The 22,041-nt window shown below is 44.4% G+C and overlaps 1 protein-coding gene across 1 annotated transcript in view; it reads left to right on the top strand.

The window, feature by feature from the left end:
* Window positions 1–378: 378 nt before the first annotated feature.
* il16 (interleukin 16) overlaps window positions 379–22,041 on the top strand; it is a 45,842-nt gene continuing 24,179 nt past the window's right edge. The window contains 12 exon segments of the mRNA XM_034562691.1: window positions 379–530; window positions 4,942–4,994; window positions 5,043–5,182; window positions 8,776–8,912; window positions 9,228–9,345; window positions 11,462–11,605; window positions 11,713–11,818; window positions 12,988–13,136; window positions 13,899–13,994; window positions 14,564–14,678; window positions 16,675–16,748; window positions 19,300–19,549. Coding sequence (XP_034418582.1) covers window positions 379–530; window positions 4,942–4,994; window positions 5,043–5,182; window positions 8,776–8,912; window positions 9,228–9,345; window positions 11,462–11,605; window positions 11,713–11,818; window positions 12,988–13,136; window positions 13,899–13,994; window positions 14,564–14,678; window positions 16,675–16,748; window positions 19,300–19,549 — 1,534 coding nt within the window.

The raw sequence follows: 22,041 nt of genomic DNA, 5'->3' as shown, positions 1-22,041 counted from the left end.
GTACATTAAAACAGCCTAAACACAACGGTGGATCATGTTCCATGTGCTTTAGTCATATTACACGTTGTATGCTATTGTGTGTGTGTGTGTCTGTGTGCTTCTCTCAACATTTCTGAGCCTGATTAGGCTGTAGTCATAAGGACTAAATAAATATTTTTTTAAAAACATGGAAGAAAAGCATTTTCATCTCCACTGGTCTCCACAATTGCCTCAGCTGCTTCTCAGAACACTTACACACACAGATGCAGTCAGACTGTCCTAACTGAGTTTTCTAATTGCCCTCCAGAGCGTCCCTCTCCATTAGGCTTCAGGCCGGCTGGGAGGAGTGGGATGGTTTCCGAGCTCCAGCCGCACACACATACACACACGCTGACGGTCATGCCTCAGAGATACTCCCACCAGAGGAGGAGAACCAGCACAGCGGCTGCTAGGAGGATGGAAAGGAGACGCAGGGACCAGGGGGAAAGCAGCAACAACAACCCAACCAGCAGCCACAATCACCGCTCCAAGAAACTGGCCATGCTCTCCAGGTACCAGCACCACTCAAAGGCTTACTACTCGGGCTGCACAAGAAGCAGAACACTTCAGTTAGGTTACCCTTTTTATTGGCAGAAATAGTATGTAACCGTCGTTACAGGCTGGTGTCCATCTTTATGATGGAAAGAGATAGTTAGATTGTTATCATCCCAAAAAGGGTAATTTGTTTATATGCATGATATGTTCCTCCAGAACAATGAGACATTTACATACAACAACAGCATGAATACCTTCTTACAGAAAACATCTGTGTTATTGTGTTTAGCGGGATATGAAACACACAGCTAAAACATGTCTTTTCAACACATTCTCTCTCCTATCTCCTGAAACAGCGACCTTCAGTGGCCTCGTGCTTCAAACTAAAATGCTTTGCGCTAGTTCAGTTTTTTCTGTGGTGGGGACGGAGTGTCACTTTCCACTTGTTACATGTATACAGTTTCTTATCAAAATAAACTGCCAAAGTAGCCTAACAAAGTCTTTAAGTTTACTTGGTTTGGATTGTGGCTTAGGTTTGTTCCGTAAAATAAGTTTGCTTGTACTTAACTCACAGTGTCTAGTTACATAAGTTACATAAGGTGCAAGGTAAAATAAGTCAACGTTGACTTGGTTTTACATTGGACATGAACAGCTGCCTCCTGGGTGAAAGTCTGTGTTTGACCCCACGATCCACCTTAAGGACTTTCCTGTTCTTTAGCCTTTAATAATGACATGGATGGGTTTATGTTGGAGTTCGTTGAAAGCCTGGTGCATCTCATACAGACTCTAAAGCAGGGGTGGGAAAACTTTTTGGCTCAGGGGCCACAATGACTCCAAAATTTGACAGACGGGCTGGGCCAGTGTTTGTGTGAACCAATATGAATTACAAGTAAAAGCCAATAACTAAAAAGTAAAGAAAACGTTTCAGGGGAACAGTGTTGTTGGTCCGGGGCGGTGCAGTCCTGTATTTTACAACTCTAAAACTCTTGTAGTACGAACCCCGTCTCCAGCGACAGAAAGTGACATGCAAAATTAAAATGACTGGAACTCTTCGAAAGTTAACGTTTTCTTAGTGTTCACAAAGGATTGTGAACACTAAGAAGCAGAGCTTTCCAGTGATATGCGGTACATTACGGTCATCGCTTTTCAGTGGTATGAGGTACATTACGGTAATCTCTTTCCAGTGGTATGCGGTACATTACGGTCATCGCTTTTCAGTGGTATGAGGTACATTATGGTAATCTCTTTCCAGTGGTTTGAGGTACATTACGGTAATCTCTTTCCAGTGGTATGAGGTACATAACGGTAATCTCTTTCCAGTGGTATGCGGTACATTACGGTCATCGCTTTTCAGTGGTATGAGGTACATTATGGTAATCTCTTTCCAGTGGTATGAGGTACATTACGGTAATCTCTTTCCAGTGGTATGCGGTACATTACGGTCATCGCTTTCCAGCGGTATGCGGTACATTACGGTCATCGCTTTCCAGTGGTATACGGTACATTACAGTAATCTCTTTCCAGCGATATGCGGTACATTACGGTAATTTCTTTCCAGTGGTATGCGGTACATTACGGTCATCGCTTTTCAGTGGTATGAGGTACATTACGGTAATCTCTTTCCAGTGGTATGAGGTACATAACGGTAATCTCTTTCCAGTGGTATGCGGTACATTACGGTCATCGCTTTTCAGTGGTATGAGGTACATTATGGTAATCTCTTTCCAGTGGTATGAGGTACATTACGGTAATCTCTTTCCAGTGGTATGCGGTACATTACGGTCATCGCTTTCCAGTGGTATGCGGTACATTACGGTCATCGCTTTCCAGTGGTATACGGTACATTACAGTAATCTCTTTCCAGCGATATGCGGTACATTACGGTAATTTCTTTCCAGCAGAATGCGGTACATTACGGTAATTTCTTTCCAGTGGTATGCGGTACATTACGGTAATTTCTTTCCAGTGGTATGCGGTACATTACGGTCATCGCTTTCCAGTGTTATGCGGTACATAACGGTCATCGCTTTCCAGCGGTATGCGGTACATTACGGTGAGCTTGCCTGTGGTATGCGGTACATTACGGTGATCGCTTTCCAGTGGTATGCGGTACATTACGGTCATCGCTTTCCAGAGGTATGCGGTACATTACGGTCATCGCTTTCCAGTGGTATGCGGTACATTACGGTCATCGCTTTCCAGTGGTATACGGTACATTACAGTAATCTCTTTCCAGCGATATGCGGTACATTACGGTAATTTCTTTCCAGCAGAATGCGGTACATTACGGTAATTTCTTTCCAGTGGTATGCGGTACATTACGGTAATTTCTTTCCAGTGGTATGCGGTACATTACGGTCATCGCTTCCAGTGTTATGCGGTACATAACGGTCATCGCTTTCCAGCGGTATGCGGTACATTACGGTGAGCTTGCCTGTGGTATGCGGTACATTACGGTGATCGCTTTCCAGTGGTATGCGGTACATTACGGTCATCGCTTTCCAGAGGTATACGGTACATTACGGTCATCGCTTTCTAGTGGTATGCGGTACATTACGGTGAGCTTGCCTGTGGTATGCGGTACATTACGGTGATCGCTTTCCAGTGGTATGCGGTACATTACGGTCATCACTTTCCAATGGTATGCGGTACATTACGGTGAGCTTGCCTGTGGTATGCGGTACATTACGGTAATCACTTTCCAGAGGTATGCGGTACATTACGGTAATCACTTTCCAATGGTATGCGGTACATTACGGTCATCACTTTCCAGTGGTATGCGGTACATTACGGTCATCGCTTTCCAGAGGTATACGGTACATTACGGTCATCGCTTTCCAGTGTTATGCGGTACATAACGGTCATCGCTTTCCAGTGGTATGCGGTACATTACGGTGAGCTTGCCTGTGGTATGCGGTACATTACGGTGATCGCTTTCCAGTGGTATGCGGTACATTACGGTCATCGCTTTCCAGAGGTATACGGTACATTACGGTCATCGCTTTCTAGTGGTATGCGGTACATTACGGTGAGCTTGCCTGTGGTATGCGGTACATTACGGTGATCGCTTTCCAGTGGTATGCGGTACATTACGGTCATCACTTTCCAATGGTATGCGGTACATTACGGTGAGCTTGCCTGTGGTATGCGGTACATTACGGTAATCACTTTCCAGAGGTATGCGGTACATTACGGTAATCACTTTCCAATGGTATGCGGTACATTACGGTCATCACTTTCCAGTGGTATGCGGTACATTACGGTCATCGCTTTCCAGAGGTATACGGTACATTACGGTCATCGCTTTCCAGTGTTATGCGGTACATAACGGTCATCGCTTTCCAGTGGTATGCGGTACATTACGGTGAGCTTGCCTGTGGTATGCGGTACATTACGGTGATCGCTTTCCAGTGGTATGCGGTACATTACGGTCATCGCTTTCCAGAGGTATACGGTACATTACGGTCATCGCTTTCCAGTGTTATGCGGTACATTACGGTCATCGCTTTCTAGTGGTATGCGGTACATTACGGTCATCGCTTTCCAGTGGTATGCGGTACATTACGGTGAGCTTGCCTGTGGTATGCGGTACATTACGGTGATCGCTTTCCAGTGGTATGCGGTACATTACGGTCATCGCTTTCCAGAGGTATACGGTACATTACGGTCATCGCTTTCCAGTGGTATGCGGTACATTACGGTGAGCTTGCCTGTGGTATGCGGTACATTACGGTAATCGTAAAAAGAAAAACATAGTGAGCTTTATTGTTTAGCGCTCTTTTAGGCTGTTTGTGTGCGCTCTCCTGCAGCAGAAAGCGTTACAACGGTCGTTAACCTGACGTATTCTGCTGCAGGAGAGCACAAACAGCCTAAAAGAGCTGAGCAATACATAAGCATTAAAAAACATCGATGCTGGTCTGTTGCTGTCATTCTGCTTCGGGAAACTCCGGGAACGGAGAAGCGTTACAGCGGTCTTCACTATAATTTATAATAATTAGAAATTATTATCCGGCGGGCCGGATTAAAAAGCCCAACGTGCCGTAGTTTGCCCACCCCTACTCTAAAGGGTGCCTCTGTATTTGAGAAGTTGTGAGACTGGGGTGGCCTTTTTCCAGTGTTCTGAATCTGCGACAAGAGTAGAGTGAAAAACAGATTGACATGGAGGTCAGGGTTATGTGCTGCATGGCTCGTTATTGTAATGCCATTTCTTAGCCAAGACTATGCTACATATTTTTTTAGCTTGATATTTCTTCAATCCAATTTCCAATTACATTTATTTATATATGACAAAATCACAAATCAAAAATGTTCTTCAGATAGCTTTACAATCTAACATACAATATACTCCCTTGCATCAAATGAGCCCCCCCACCCAAAAAAACTTTAATGCCTAAAATTGACCTTCTGACTTTCACTGACTCTGTCCAGGTCCCTGATCCTGTGCCACTCTAAAACTAATGATGACTGTCCAGAAGAAAGGCGTGCTGTGTCGGATAGGTGCAGGACATGGGGCCCAGGCTGCAGGGCAGACATGACTGCTTGGGATCAAACACAGTGCAGAGATACAGCCCTGGAGAAGAGAGGACGCACTGAGTCAGATAACCAGCTGCATCATACCTCCACACTTAAGGTGAACAGAAGGAGCACAAGGAGGTCCTTCAGCATCAAGGTACGGCAGCAGCGGTTTGTGCTAGTGATCATTTGCTTATAAAAACACTCTGAGCATATTCTGAGACTGATTGTGAACTTTTTCGCCCATTCTCTTCTTTAAACTGAGAAAGATCGTTGTTGTTGCCTGTGTTCATTGTAATTATTTGGCCATACTAGCGGCACTAGTGATGACAATAGAAAAGGTTGGTCAGTCCACAACTTTAATCCAGACTAAAATAACTCTTGATTGGGTTGAAAATTTGTACAGCGATTCATGGTCCCGAGAGGATGAATTCTGCGGACCTTGGTGATCCCCCGACTTCACCTCTTACGCCATCAGCAGGTTGACTAACCATTCCAAATTTCGGAGGCGCCACCCCCTTTGCTGGCGACTTTGTCACTTGCGTGTCTGTGTTTTTAATATTCATGTTTTTATGTTTGATGTTTTTTTAAAATGTTTTTTAAATACTTTTTAATGCCTTCTGATTCATGGTCATCAGCGTATTAAAACTTTGATGACAAAACCATGGCTTCACTTAACAATCACACAGTTTGCCTTCTGTGGCTTTGTTTTATACTTTTCTGGAGAGCCGCCCAAACATTTCAAGTTGGAAGAGAAACAGACTCACTTTTCATCTCCTATAGTCGGCAGGAACTTCTTCAGCTGCGGCCTCCTGCATCTAGTGGACAGAATCCTGAATCAAGGGGACAGAATCCTGACCGGGACCAGGTCAGAAACAGTCGGCGGGGGTACAAACCTGTGCTACCCCACGCTATTATGGGGAATGTCTGCTTCTTGGCTAATAAGACGTAGGTACGATCACCAATTCTGAATTTACGGAGACCTGACTGTCGGACAGGATACCAGAGTCCCATGTGAAAATGGAGGGATTTTTACTACACAGGATGGACAGAGACCCAGTAAAGACTGGGAAAAAACAAGGTGGAGGTGTTTGCCTTTATGCGAATGACCGGTGGTGTCATCCTGGTCATGTCCCGGTGAAAGAGAGTGTTTGTGACCCGAACATTGAGATGCTTGCCGTAAGTTGCCGATCGTACTGTTTGCCCAGGGAGTTCTCTCACGTAATTGTTCAAGTTGTCTATATTCCTCCATCGGGTAACAGGAAGCAGGCCACAGAGACCATATCCAGAGTCCCCCATGACCTGCAACGCTCCTCTCCAGACGCGCTGGTTATTATTAATGGGGATTTTAATCACTGCTCTCTCTCTGCCAGCCTGCCCTCTTTTAAACAAATGGTGGCATGCCCTACGAGGAGCGATACAACTATTCTCAAATTATCTGTTTTATGTTAACATTAAGGACAATTTTATTTCAAAGATGCTCCCCCCTCTTGGACAATCAAACCATAATTTGATTTTATTGACACCAAGCTATTCTTCTTTAATCCGGAAGCTGTCGATTCAATTCAATTCAATTCAGTTTATTTTGTATAGCCCAGAATCACAAATTACAAACTCCCCTCAGAGGGCTTTACAATCTGTACACATACGACATCCCTATACCAGGACCTCACATCGGATCAGGAACAACTCCCAAAAAAACTGAAAGAAACCTTTTTTACAGGGAAAAAAGTGAAGATCCCTTCAGGAGAGCAACAGAGGAGGATCCCTCTCCCCAGATGGACAGAAGCAATAGATGTCATGTGTACAGATGAACAGAGTACAACACATTCAATGAATATGCCAGAAATATATGAATAATTAGTAGTAGGCATGGACCACCATCCAGGCCTCCACAATCCATGAAACTGAAGAGGCACAGCAGGGCCATGGAAGGGGGCAGGGCCACAGAGGCAGGAGGCATCGCGAAAGAATCTGGACCGATGAGGTCGGCCTTTGAGGGAGGAGGCACAGAGAAGGAGGCAGGGCCATTGGCAAGGAGGCCAGGTCCAGGCCAGGGGCTGGATGCAGGAAGCAGGGGGAAGACTCAGGAGGCTTCAGTGTTCTACCGAACCACTCAGGCCTTTTGTCTCAGCAGCAGTTTGTTTTTTAGTGAACACCTTTAGATGTGGTTGTTTAGATTTGGCATCTTTCTGATGTTGGCCATGTTTTAGAAGGCATTTTTTCTGGTTTTGTTCATTCCTTATTGTGTGTTTCTTGTCTGTATGAATCTTTGGTGGCAATGAATTTCTCCACTTGGGATTAATTAAGTTTTCTAACTCTAACTAAGTTCCAGTATGGACTGAGTATGGAGGGGCGACTGGTAGCTGAAGAGGTGCCAGTTCGCTTTTGGCAACTGAATTGATCAAGACACCATTGTGTGAACACACGTTACTCTCACAATAGCAGTAGTAACAAGGCAAGGCAAGTTTATTTGTATCGCATATTTCAAAGTGCTTCACATAAAATCATTAAAAGCATGAAAACATAATGCAAAAGACAAAAGAGATTTTAAAACAATTAAGAACATTCATTAAAACATTAAAAACAGTCAACAAGAAATAAATTGTAGTAGTGAAATGCAGAAATTGATTAATATCCTTGAATCTGGTTCAATTAAAGGCAACAGCAAACAGAAACGTGTTCAATCTGGATTTAAAGGAGTAGAGGGTCTCAGCAGACCTGCATCTTTCAGGGACCTTGTTCCAGATATGTGGAGCAGAAAAACTGAACGCTGCTTCTGCATGTTTAGTTCTGACTCTTGGAACAGAAAGTAGACCATTCCCAGACCACCTGAGGGGTCTGGATGGTTCATAAGGTAGCAGCAGATCACACATGTATTTAGGCCCTAAACCATTCAGTGCTTTATAAACTAGGAGCAGGATTTTAAACAATTTTTTTTGTTGGACAGGAAGCCAGTGCAAAGACCTCAGAACTGGAGTGATGTGATCCACTTTCAATGGGTATGAATGGTTCAATAGGGTCCTGATGGGCAGGTGGCACCTTGCATGGTAGCTCCTGTCATCAGTCTATGAATGGGTACAGTCCATGTACCATTTATATAAAAAAAGAAACAAGTTAGCAACTCTCTGAAAGCATCTAACATGCTCCCACTGACATTGTGTACATGTTGTACAACTCCATGGGCTCAGCAGGCTGATAAACAACCGACATGGAGCAGTGTTTTCCCTCTGGGGGCTAACTCCTAAACATCGATCATTCTTAATCAGCTACCAGACAGAAACTATATCTATATTGGAGACCAACTCCTTCACAGTCAAACACAAGTTTCTGTAAATAGAGCCATGTTGTCATGAGGAGATTGATTTCAAGAATGATTCACACTCATCATTTATTGTATTTATTTGTTTCACACGATGACATGTTCACCTTTGTGGTTGCTCCATATTTTAAGTAATTGACATAAAGGAAAAACATGCATACCAATTTAAAGATCACAGCCATTCTGTCTGTATTATATAATGTAATAATCTGGTCACACAATGTACCGTCCCCTGAAGAGCCATTGAATCATACATGGCCCATATGAAGCTGTTTTCGCTTTCTTTGTCACCTCACTCAGCCAGATGGTTGATATGCTCATGAAGCTGGCTTTATACCTACCTATATAGAGGTTCCCATATGCTTGTTTACTATGTGTGTGTGCGTGTGTGTGTGTGCGTGTGCGTGTGTGCGTGTGTGTGGCTATAGGAGAGTAGTATCTGGAGGATGTGTGTAGCCACAGGGCCTGCTGAGGACGTGTGTGGACCACAAATGGCTGATAATAGCATCCAGACAGAGGACACAGACACCAATGTGGAGCCAGGGAATGAAGGAAACCTACACAGGTAAAACAAAATAAAACCTCTGAACGCACCAGCTATAGGTGTGATAACAATAAGCCTCTTGGGGCGAGGGGCTGTATTTCTGGGGTCCTGGTGTAGCCAGCAGATATCCAAGCAAAGACTTCCTTTTCGGTGTTCTTACTCATTATTTACAGTCAATATAGCAACAGTCAATATGTTTCACTTTAGATAGTTTTGGTGTGAAGAGGTACTTCTAAGTCCTATAACAGCCTAACTCTAATAATGATATCATGTACAGTATATTTGAATGAGTCATGCAGTAAGGTGTAAGGACCCTCCGGTATGTTTTCTCTTTAGAGGCTGCAGCTTCCTGAGTCCAGACAAGCTGGCACCCTTTAACGGACAGTTTCTAGACGGCAGTGCTTGGATGGCAGGGGAGAGGATGAGGAGCAGTCCCGTTGAAGCCTACAGTGAGGTAACAGCGGCTGACGCATGAAATGAATCCTCTTTAAAAGGAGCCCTCCTTTTTTCAGTCCAGCCATTGCCCAGCAGAATATTGCTGAGCAGACACAGTGCGTTGTGCACCTTTGAGCTGCCAAGTCTACTTGAGTCCCTTTTAAGAGGCTGGAAAAACCAGAAGGAGAATGGAGAAAGGAAGCAGTAGGAAAGAATGTCTAATATGTGACGACTGGGCTCAGCTGATTCTGTTTTCAATCTGTTTCTTTTCACAATGGCTCCCTTCAGTAATGAAACGCCCCCTTTCACATGGTTCCAGTTCATGATGAACCAGAGGACAGTTAGAGACAGTGTTGCCACAAATAGTTGCTTAAAAATGTCAGTTATCCATCCATATAAAGTGTGCTAACATAAACCACCAGTAAGCTACTGGTTACACAGGCCAAGAAGGTATGTAGCAGTGAAAGCTCTGATGGTCTAGAACTACATTGTTTTGGTGCTTATATATTAAACTTGTCATTAGTGACACAGATATGGTGTCATTTCTTTCAAATGTTTCATGATCTCTCTTTAAAACCGCTGAATGATTCATTCAGGATTAGTGCATCTGCCTGTCTGAGTGTCCTTGGACAAGACACTGCAACACAAGTTGCTCCCTGGGTGCATTAGTGGCCCACTGCTCCTGATACTGAGGGTGGCTTATATGCACTACACTACTGTACTCTACTCCAGTATTGTACAACTCTACTATACTGCTTAATATTATATTATACATTACATTATATGTCATTTACATCACACATACATCACTGCCCACACTGCTCTACTTTACTAAACTACTATAATATGTCCGATCAACACATTAATAAGCTACATGACATAACTCTATATTAAACAATGCTTCAACTATAACTACACTATAACAACACCACGCTTCGCTCCCCCACTCATTTGATTACCTGTGTGGTGTTGATACCACCACATGTGACTCATTTTAATTTACCTGTGCAGATGTCTTTATGAGAGTCAAACCCCTTTCACCTTTTGTCTCAGTTCTACTGAACGGGTGTTCCTTTCGTTCAGACTGACACGCAAAAACTTACTCCAATTGTCTCATAATTAGATTGCTTACCACTCTGAGACTACGAGCTGAACCTCCAGACTCCCACCACATAATGAAGACCTCGTTCATCCCTCTCCTCGACTCCCTATTATCAAACCGAACATGACCCTTAACCAGTCTTTCCTGCATCCTGCAGCTATTTCAAATACAAGTACCTTAGCTCCTTACCCATATGGCGTGGTCTTTGTAGTGTTAAGTTAAAAAAACCTTGGGGGATTCGGGCGGAGAGAAAGTCCAAAATCCAATGATTTATAATAAAAAGTATTTAATGATAAAGATGATCAACAACATATATGGTCCTCGATCGAGGGGTGTCCACATGTCCGAGATTCCACAGGCTATAAGCAGCTATTCTGCTAACTAGTTATCTGTCTCTCTCGTCCACGCAGAAGGACAATATCACCCCGCACAAATATTTTCCGTGGGTTAAGTACCCTTCAAACATTGGGCTTATGGCCTCCATTGGTTCGGTAGCATGCAAATACTGTTCAGCAACACTTCATGCTACTGGCTAATCGCTTCACGAGGTGAGGCTTCCGCTAATCTAAACAGTCCCACGCTGAAATAGTTCCCCTACTTCCAGTGTTGCGTAACAAAATAGTTTCCGCCTGGAATCAGCTGTTTTTACAATCTCCAAGGGAAACCTCCTTTTTAACTACGCCTCCCATAATCAATACATTTCATTCATACATCATCTTACAGTTATAATAAACATACAGTGACTTTCTTCTGTTTTCCTAATACACTGTTCATACTATTCTTCATAATATCCCTTGTGCATTATACTTTAAACATAGACATTGATATAGACATGCAAGTAAAGATAAAAACTATTAAAACTCTACAGTACAAAGCAGGGTTTAGCACTGCACTGCTTTGTACTGTACAAGCAGGACAATTGGAACTACTGAATTACTGAAGTAGACATTACAGGTACATTCTCTCATTGGCATGCCTCATGTTGTGCCAAAGTTGAAATGTTTCTCTTCACTTGTGTTTTTGTGTACTTTAGGACACTTCCACATGTGAGGACATTCTACATTCACAAAGTCTGACTGCAAACCTATCGCGTCCGGCTCTCATATCCCCATCGGAACCTCAGTCATTGCCTGGATACAGAGATGAAGAACATCTTGCCAACAACAACCACCTCAAGGTAAACTACTCTTACAAACTGTTATATTTATATATGCCATCATTAAAACTTTATCTTATTTCACATTGAAATTAGTTTATGTCCCTTTGACATACATGTGTGTTTAGTTCTCTATCCCAGAGGTGAATGAACAGAGGTGCTGGGACACAGAGGAGCCTGAGCAGAGCCCACCAGGACAGATGGCCAGCAACAGGACACGCTCCCACTCAACCAGTGTGTTTTATACCATTTTCAGTACAATTAACAATCACCTCTAATCCACCAAGAGGAGTGAGAACCATTAACTCAAGCCTGCTGTTCTGCAGCTAAAGCTTTTAGAGTGTAAAGTAAGACAGACGATGGAGAGACGGTGATGGGAAAATCTCTTCTAATACGTTTATTGTCTTCAGGGAGGTGTGAGGCCAGAGAGTATTATCCTTTTAGATACAGGAAGCCACTCTGCTTATGGAAAATGTGGTGCACTTGAAATTGGAATGAATGGATTGTAAATGTCAGTGTATATTTATCGTGACACAAAGTATAACTCAGTAATGAGGAAACTCCTCTACACTGTAATCCAATACATCGCTTTACTTTTGGTTGCCACACTACCACAGTCGGAAGGATTGGTTTTCATCACGGCATGGACAATAGCCTTTGGTACACAATTTCAACAGCGCTACATATAGGCTGGCATTAAATATAAAAGTTAGTCCTGATGGACAGGTGGCTCCTTGCATGGTAGCTCCTCCCATCAGTGTGTGAATGTTCGTAAGTCCTGATGGGCAGGTGGCACCTTGCATGGTAGCTCCTCCCATCAGTGTACGAATGGGTGTGAATGGGTGAATGATGACTTGACTAGTGTTAAAGAGCCTTAAGTGGTCGGAAGACTAGAGAGGGAAATACAGAAGTATAGTTCATTTAGCACTTGGACGGGTCGGATGTTCTTCTTATTGTGTTAACTGACTGCGTGGCTGGTATTGTTTCACCTTATGAGTAATCATGACACATTATGGTCCTGGACATGGGAACTACCACAGAGGAGGTTAAAGGTACTTGTCTGTTTGCACTGTAGAGGGGTAGGAAGAGGTAAAGGGTTCATTGATCCCCCCACTTTGCGCCTCCAGCCTGATTTGACACTTGTGTGATCCCAAAATCTGTCAACAAACAGAGAGCGATCCTGTGTTCCTATGGTAGTTCCTGCAACCGGATTTTTGACATGACGACATGCACGCAGGCAAAGGGAAAATAATAACTGTCGTGGCTGGTAACTTAATTCTTTCAAGTATTATAATAAAAAACTAGGTCAACATCAATGATGGTGTAAATGCTGCTTTTTTCTACCGAATAATTGATTGACTATAAACTTGATGTTCATCCCGATGACACCTGTGTATAACCAGGTGTTCATCCTTACTGGATTGGGGATCTGGACAGCATCATCATGAAGACCCCAAAACTGTACACCACTCATCCTCATGGGAATGCTGGTTTCTATGGAAACAGGAAGTCTCTGTCCCAGCAGCTGGAGGTTCCTCACACCACTCCACAAGTATTTTTATGATATTCTAAACAGAATGCATGAAAGATCACAACACGCATGGTGACCATGCAGCCATTTTGTTAATTTGTGCTAATCATATAAAGAAGACAAAGACAGCAAGGCTACAATTAAGCAGAGGCAGAAAACCAATGCCTAAACTGATACAAACTAAGTTGTATATATATGTCCATTTTTGTTTGGTTAAATAAGTAAACTTGACAAGCAAAGCTACTTCATTCTCTGCGGTCTATACTTCAGTAAAGTTGATACTTTCCATCTCCAAGTTTAGTGTGTGACCATTGGTTTGGTTTGAGCCATTAAAAGTGCTGCTAGAGTCAATGCATGACATGAGCAGGTCTATGAGGTGAGTCCTCAGACCTTCTGTGATTTAAGTATTGGTTTGTTTCTTTTTGCTTTCAACAAGTATGCTTGTTCTTAAAGAAGTTGGTATTTTATCAAATAAACCTACAGCATATCTGGGGCCAGTCACTATTTCTACTAGCAGAGAGTAGTTTCTGTAATATGAAGTCAGTATTATTCCAGCCACGACTGGAGCAGGAAACTCACAGCACTCAGATCAGTTTGCTGGTTAAAGAGAATAGTCAAGAGGACAGAGGTTCTCTCAGTCATTAAGGACGATCTGTGATTCTTACAGTGATGTGTAGGTGGTAGAACAAAGGTTTAAAGTGCTACTAATTACTGGGAGTAAAGGAAATAATTGAACCATGACATAATTCCCTGCTGTGTGTGTTTCATACTGCTCCTCTCCAGCCTCGCTCTCTCAGCTCTGCCCAGCTAGTACACTCCTGCAGCAACATGCAAGCCTTCATAATCTGTAATGTTGTGCTAATGAAGGGCCATGGCAAGGTAGGAGCCATCCACCACCACCACCAACACAGCTGTCGCTTTAATTCATCTCTGAATGTTCTATCATATTGTGAGCCAGTGTTCCCAGAGGTCTTCTTTCCCTTCAGCTCGTCAACACATATTTATTTCATGCTCCTAAACTGTTAACTGCAAGCAGTTTACCCTATTACTTATTTCATTTCTTTTCTTGGTTAATCAACTGGGTCACTTCAATACAGCAATACACTTTGATTGTAAACATTTGTGTGAGAACCAAATAGTGTCTCTAGTTGTTTTTTTTATACTTCAATCTGTTTTATAGTAAATGTCTTTACACTGCTTTGTGTGATTGAGTGCAAACTCCATCATATTCTATTCTTTACACAAACTACTGTTTCCCAGGTCAAGAAGGAACTTTCACACTCAACTAGTGTTCTAGTTTACTTCTGCATCAATTACATACCAGTATTGGTCAATATGTGAAACTGTTCCTATGTTTATGATTAGGATTCCAATTAGGATTGTGATTATATTGTTGTTGATGTGAATCAGTGGTAAGGCTATTAATAATATTCTGCTGCTGTTCCCAGGGTCTGGGCTTCAGTATAGTGGGCGGGAGGGACAGCATGTATGGACCAATGGGAATCTATGTCAAGACCATTTTCCCAGGAGGAGCAGCAGCTGCTGATGGAAGGCTGCAGGAGGGTAAGGGACAACTTCCATGACGCTCATACATTCACCTTAGGACAAGTGTAATTGTCACAGTATTTTTTCTGTAATTGTCACCCGGCTAGTCTCTATTACCAATTATTGTAAAACACATTTCTTTTCACTTATTTACAAAAATATATGGAATCACTGAGAGTGCATGGAGAAATCAAAAGCCTTTGTGTTTGGGTTCATAACATCATCCGTAGGCACACACAGCTACGTCTGGATAACTGACGCTTCCAGTGCTACTAGAGTAGCAGCAGCCAGTTTGATTCAACAACGGCACCACGTCAGTGATGCCGGGCGAATTTGGCGAATGAGGTGAATCTTTCGCTTCGCGCTATTCACACCGCCCGGTGAAAATGTGCCTTTGATGTGAACGCAGCATAAAGCTGAGCCCGGCCTCCCTAGGGAGGAAACTCATCTCCTTACCCTATCTCTAAGGCTGAGCCCGGCCTCCCTAGGGAGGAAACTCATCTCCTCACCCCATCTCTAAGGCTGAGCCTGCCCCCCCTACGCCATACGGAGGACACTCATCTCCTTACCATAACTCCAAGACCCCTCCAGCAGTCTTGCGAGGGTAAAAAGCTGGTCCACTGTTCCATGATCGGGACGGAATTTGCACTGCTCCTCAGACATCTGAGGTTCGACAAACAGTCGGAGCCTCCTTTCCAGCACCCTGGCACAAGGCTGCGTAGTGTGATACCCCGATAGTTCGAGCACACACTGTCCCATCTTCTCTGGATGCAGCCGGCGAAAATCCTGGACTAGAGTGGGGTCAACGATCCTCGAACGGGGCACCCATGAGCGTTCCTCTGGATCATATCCCTCCCAGTCCACGAGGAATTGGAAGCCCCAATTCGAGAGACGAGCACGGCCGAGCTGCATAGGCTCCACCTCCGAGGTGGAAGAGGGCAGCGGCCTTGGAGATGAGGACCTATGCGCTCACCCTGATAGTCTGACTCAGGGACACACGGGTGGAAGTTGGGAAAAGATGACGTCACGGGCGACGCTTCCTGGGACTTGTAGTTCCGCTCACGTTGTCTTTCCTGTATTCAATTATCCAGCCCGAACGTGACAGTTCATAAAGAACACTCGCTTTGCCCAGTCGTAGGTGGAGAAGGCACTGAGCTGCGTCCTCGGAGTCCGCTGGGTGATCGAAAACCCTCCGCAGATCCTTCACAAAAGTCACGTAACCCATGGAACTGGGCTGATCAATGCCCAGCGTATTTGTGGCTCAGTCCAAAGCTCTTCCCCGTAGTAACCCAACCACGTACGAAACCTTGGACTGGTCCTAAGCAAAGGTCTGGAGCTGGTGGTTGAACACCTGCCGGCAGTCCGAGTCCCGTGTCAAGCCACGGGACTCGACACGAACACTGACAGCAGAGAACTTCTCAGAGCGGCAGTGGAGACTACCGGGGCAGAAGACGTAACAGACTGACAACCCAGGCCTGCAGGACCAGCGTTGATAAGGAGCTGGTGACGAGTCAACAGGCCACAGGTGTGCACCGCTCGGGTGTGTGGCCATGGGCAGTGTCTGGAGGTAGGACAACAAGCACATGGCAACACAAAAAAAAACGGGATGACAGACACATGAGGTAAGGAGACTTGGGAAAACAGAGGTAAACACAATGGGTCAGACAGGGATCCTGACACACACGGTACCTCTTTTTCGAAAATGTGAACCACCACCCCGGCACTGTTCCTGACCCCGATGCGTCATTGTCAGCCAAGACAGCCCGGCAATGTCCAGAATCTTCAGCATCTCAGGGCGGCTCTCATCCACCCCCGGCACCTTGCCACCAAGGAGCTTTTTGACTACCTTAGCGGCCTCCGTCAGGGATATGGGTGCAACCACTCTCAAGGTCTAGGAGTTCCTCAAAGTGCCTTTTCCACCGCCCCGACGATTCAGTTTTCTAAACTATGTCAGTTGACATGTCGCTGAGTCGCCTTTAATGCTCTCATAACTTCTGTTTCTGTGTCTGCACAGGTGATGAGATCTTGGAGCTGAATGGAGAGTCACTACATGGTCTGACTCACGATGAAGCCCTACACAAGTTTAAAGTAAGGCTACTTCATTGTGATCCTAATAACAGTACTGGTTTAGCAACCTACAGGACCCAATTTGTTCATCTAAAAATGAGTAAAACACTTGGCTAAAGTGACCAACCTTCTGGAGGAGTCTGCCATGCTGCTTCATAAAGGACAGGACCACTAAACACAGAAGCTCCAATAAAAGAGCTGTAACTTAGCCAGTAGTTAGACCAAACACTCAATGAAACATTTTCTTTTTGTTGTATTTAAGAGGTCAGTCTGGTTATTTTTGTTGTTAAAATAGATTTGTAGTTTTTGCACAATAACAATATTTTATTAATAATTAATAATTAATACATACATTATCTTTTCTTATTTCAATTCAATTTATTTTGGCTAGCCCAAAAGCACAAACTCCCCTCAGAGGGCTTTACAATCTGTACACATACGACATCCCTGACCTTTGATCTCACATCGGATCAGGAAAAACTTCACAGGGAAAAAAGGGAAGCAACCTTCAGGAGAGCAACAGAGGAGGATCCCTCTCCCCTGATGGACAGAAGCAATATATGTCAGGTCTACAGATGAACAGAGTTACAACACATTCAATGAATATGACAGATATTATGAATAATGAGTAGTAGACATGGACCACGATCCAGACCTCCACAATCCATGAAACAGAAGGAGGAAGAGAGAAGGGGGGGCATCAGCAGGGCCATGGCAGCAGGCAGGGCCACGGAGGCAGCAGGCCGGCCCACCAGGAAGGATAAAAAGAGGCCAGACCAATGATGCCAGGCCCTTGAGGCACAAAGAAGGAGGCAGGGCCATTGAGGAGGCCAGGCCCAGGCCAGGGGCTGGTTGCAGGAAGCATGGGTAAGGAGGCAGGACCCAGGACCAGCTTCGGACACAACCAGGTCCAATAGACCCTGTGTAGCGAGAAAGCATAAAGTTGCTGGGGAATAAGTAGAGTTAGTAATGTGCAATGAAGAGACATACAGTACATTTGTCAAGGAGAGAGAAGAGGAGAGAGGTGCTCAGTGTATCCTAAAACATCCCCCAGCAGCCTATAAGCCTATAGCAGCAGATCTAAGGGCTGGACCAGGGCAAACCTGATTTAACCCTAACTATAAGCACTATTAAAGAGGAAAGTCTTAAGTCTATTCTTGAATGAGGTGACTGTGTCTGCCTCCCGGACTGAAAGTGGAAGCTGGTTCCATAAAAGAGGAGCTTGATAACTGAAGGCTCTGGCTCCCATCCTACTTTTTAGGACTCTAGGAACCACAAGTAGCCCCGCATGTACAGACGAGGACAGTGTCCCTGCAGTGTATAAAAAGTTGCCGGATTGCCCGATTCACTAGCCTCAACAATTCCCCTTCTCAAAACAAAACACTATATTGCACAATCATCTGCAACCCAAGTTATTACACACACACCTTTGTAACATTACATATTACTTTTTGGTTATTAAATCACAATAAACTCTTAATGTATATTACTTAGCTCTGTAGCTCATGGGGAGAGTGGTTGTCCTGTAACCACAAGGTACCCGGTTCGATCCCTGCTCTCCCCATAGTTGCATGTTGAAGCGTCCCCCAATTGGTCCCCAGGCGCTTCACTGCAGCAAATTGTATGTATGTAAGCAATTAGCAATATGACTAATAAAATATGGACTTTATATAAACATTTATTTATTTATATACGCTCTCTGTTCCTTGGATGGATCTTATAGTCTAGTATGCCTTTTACTCAGGGAAGCTCTCCTGTTGTATAATATGTATGTACTTTTGCTCAAGTAATACTTTAAATGTTGAACTTTTACTTGTAACAGACTATTTTAACACAGGTATTACTACTTTGATGTAAATAAGGCATGCAAATACTTATTCTGACACTGTTTAACGTATACAGAGTGTGTGCATGCATGTGGAGGGCAGACCAGTGGAAAGACAAAACAAACAAGTGAAGGGAAATGAATACATTAAATACATGAAAAAGAAAACAATGTATGTCGCTAAATATAAAGAGTTGTGAGTTTTGCAATTCCACTTGCATAAAAGGGCTCCGAGTATAAAATGTTGCACACTTTTATATTTTATATTACTTGTATATGTTTTTTTTACCTTTCGGGTGTGTCTAGTGCGTATAGTGCTCACTGGGTGAAGATTGAGTCATGTTGTATTTGTGTATACGCTGTGCTTTTTCCCCTTCTCTTAACCACCCTGATGAGGGCTCTGTGCTGAAATGTGTTGGCCCAAAAAAGACCAGGCTCTTTCCTATTTGATAATTTTCTATTTGGCTGGCTAAAGAAGTTACAGCCCACTCCTTCCTGAAGCCGTTTTTTAAAAGTGTTTACTAATAGTTATTATCAGATAACTATGACTTTGGTTAAAATGTCTTACGTTTTAATACTGAAATAACTTTATTAGGACGACACACAAAAATATTCTTACAGATTACTTCATCAACTTATTATAATCAGTTTTCGGTGGGTGTGGGAGAATAATAGGGGCCCAAAGATCAAATTCTGCCAGACAGCTACAAACATTTAGCATTTTAAATATTCAATGTCTTTGTGCAGCAAATCAAAAAGGGCCTGCTGACTCTGGTGGTGAGGACAAGCCTGCGTGTCGGGGTGCTGTGTGGGCAGTCGCAGGTAGCCCAGCTATGCAGGTCAAGCTCCCTCAGCTCCACCACAGGCATGTCCAGGGCCAGTGCTGACATGGGAGACTACAACTACCTGAACAACACCTGCAGTAACACACCGAGTGTCCCGGGTCAACCAGCTGAGCCCAGAGACCGCATCATGATGGAGATCATTCTGCAAAAAGGTCAGACACAGGAGGGGGAGGGATCCTTCCCTACTGGGTCCTACAGGGGCGAGGCAAGACTCCTTCCAAGCATTGAAAGAGCACACATTAGAACAGTCTAGCGAGTCACTGCCACTTTCCTGATGCCTGCCACAGGCTTGACACCATTATCTAGCTATGCACTGAGTAAGTTAGCGCTGTGAGTGATTCATATCTATAATAGATTAGAGACAGCAAGAATGATTACTGAGTGTCAGTTTGTTAGGCTGTGACCTACTGAACCAGACCAATATTATTTAGTTTAGCTATCATTGCTATGAATCATTAAGCAAACTCAATTATTATTTAGTAAACTAATGTTGGCAAACAGAAACATAGCCGACGCAAAGTGGGCAAACTCCCTGTTATCTCAGCTTTGGAGCCTGGTGAAGAGCGTTGTTTTCTCATCCTCGTTGCACTGCTGTGCCATGACGTTGCACAAAACACGTGCATCCTTGAAAATCCTGTGAACAATCCTTGACTGTTCTTTGGGGAATTCAATGACGTACCATTTTTGAAAACCATTGAAGGATCCTTCTATGACCTTGAGAAACATCCATTAATTTATCTTTAAAATCGTTTTTGTATTTTATCATTTAAAGATACCAAAAGTTTCCTCTGGCTTGGAAAGTGGTAGGATGCAGACATGAGATACTTTGTCCAGAAACCAAAGATGTTTATTTACATAAATAAATAGCTCTTACACGTGAACCAAACCTATATACAAACTATATAAATAAACTAAACAAAAGGTTAACTTAACTGAACAAAGGTAACTTAGATTAACATAACCTCACGTGTACACAGCTACACAGTAATGTTATTTTCCCCTTGTAACAGCCAAAAGCATCTCGTTAAATCCAGCCTCCAATCAGCAGGATCTAGTTTGCACCGTGAGTGCAGGTGAAACTATTTACTTCCTTAAATATGTTAAGTTACACAAGCCATCCCTTCAAAGCTTTATTCAGCTAGAAACACCTTTTAATAGTATAACATCGTACTTACCTTGCACACATGCATAACAAAACAGAATCAACCTAAATACATACATTTACATACGGCCCAAAGCGACAACATGGAGCAACCACCCTGTGGACTCACCATCCGCAGGGACAAGCATCGGGGTCGGGTGCTATATAGACTGGGGAGTGGGCCTGGGCAAGGGGCCTGGGCAAGGGGTGAGCCGATCGCCGGCAGCATAGACTAGCTCTAGGGACGTGGTCACCTCGCTAGCGGGGAAAGAGCCAGAGCTGGTGCAGGAGGTGGAGTGGTACCAGCTAGTTGGGCTCACCTCCACACACATCACTGGCTCTGGAACCAAGCTCCTGGAGAAGGGTTGGACTTTGTCCTTTTCTGGAGTTGCCCAGGGTGAGAGGCATCGGGCGGGAGTGGTGATATTCACGAGCCCCCCGCTGAGCGCCGTCGTGTTGGACTTTTCCCCCGAAGAACGAGAGGGTCGCCTCCTTGCGCCTGCGGGGAGTAAGGCTCTGACTGTTGTTTGTGCTTTTGCACCGAACTGCAGTTCAAAGTATCCAGCCTTCAAAGTTCACGTGGGCAATGACAGAGAAACCTGGCGGGGGGTGGGAAAAAAACAGTGGACCAGATCTTTACCCTACTGGAGCGGTCCTGGGAGTTTGCCAAACCAATCTCCATGTGCTTGGTGAACTTGGAGAAGGCTTTCAACTTGATCCCTATGGGGTTTCTGGGGGGTGCTGCGGGAGTATCGGGTGCAGGACCTGTAACGGGCCATCCGGTATCTGTACGCCTGCAGTAAGAGCTGTGTTTGTATTCTCGGCATTAAGTCAGACACGTTCCCGGTGGGTGTTGGCCAGGGTTGCCCTTTATCTCCGGTCCTGTTCGTGACTTTCACGAACAGGATATCTAGGCGCAGCCGGGGGGTGGAGACCGTCGGGTTCCTGCGTCTCGGGATCGCCTCTTTGCTGTTTGCATTTGACAATGCTGCTTCACACTCAACCCGTCTTGCTGAAGAAGGAACTGAGCTGGAAGGTGAAGCTCTCAATTTACTGGGCGGTCTACATTCCAACCCTCACCTATGGTCACATACTCTGGGTCTTGACCGAAAAAACGAGGTCTAGGATACAAGTGGCCGAAATGACTTTCCTACGTAGGGTGGCGGGCTCAGCCTTAGAGATAGGGTAAGGAGCTCGGACATCAGGAGGGAACTTGGAGTTGATGTGCTACTCCTCCGTGTCGAAATGAGTCAGCTGAGGTCGTTCGCATACAGCCAAGTGGTAGGAGAACTCGTTGGAGAGTTTATATCTCCCAGCTGGCCTGGGAACGCCTTGGGATCCTCCAGAATGAGCTGGAAAGTGTTGCGGGTGAGAGGGAAGTCTGGGTCAGCATGCTGGGCCTGCTGTCACCACAACCCGATCCCAGATAAGTGGATGAAAATGAATGGATGGATGGATGGCATTCAGTAAGTTTATTAGGTTTGGCTTTTGTTACTGTTACTG

The sequence above is a fragment of the Cyclopterus lumpus genome, chromosome 3, assembly GCF_009769545.1.
Source record: "Cyclopterus lumpus isolate fCycLum1 chromosome 3, fCycLum1.pri, whole genome shotgun sequence".
In the NCBI taxonomy this organism is placed as follows: Eukaryota; Metazoa; Chordata; class Actinopteri; order Perciformes; family Cyclopteridae; genus Cyclopterus; species Cyclopterus lumpus.
The sequence above is the reverse complement of the archived record's forward strand: the minus strand, read 5'-3'. Positions and strand labels throughout refer to the sequence as shown.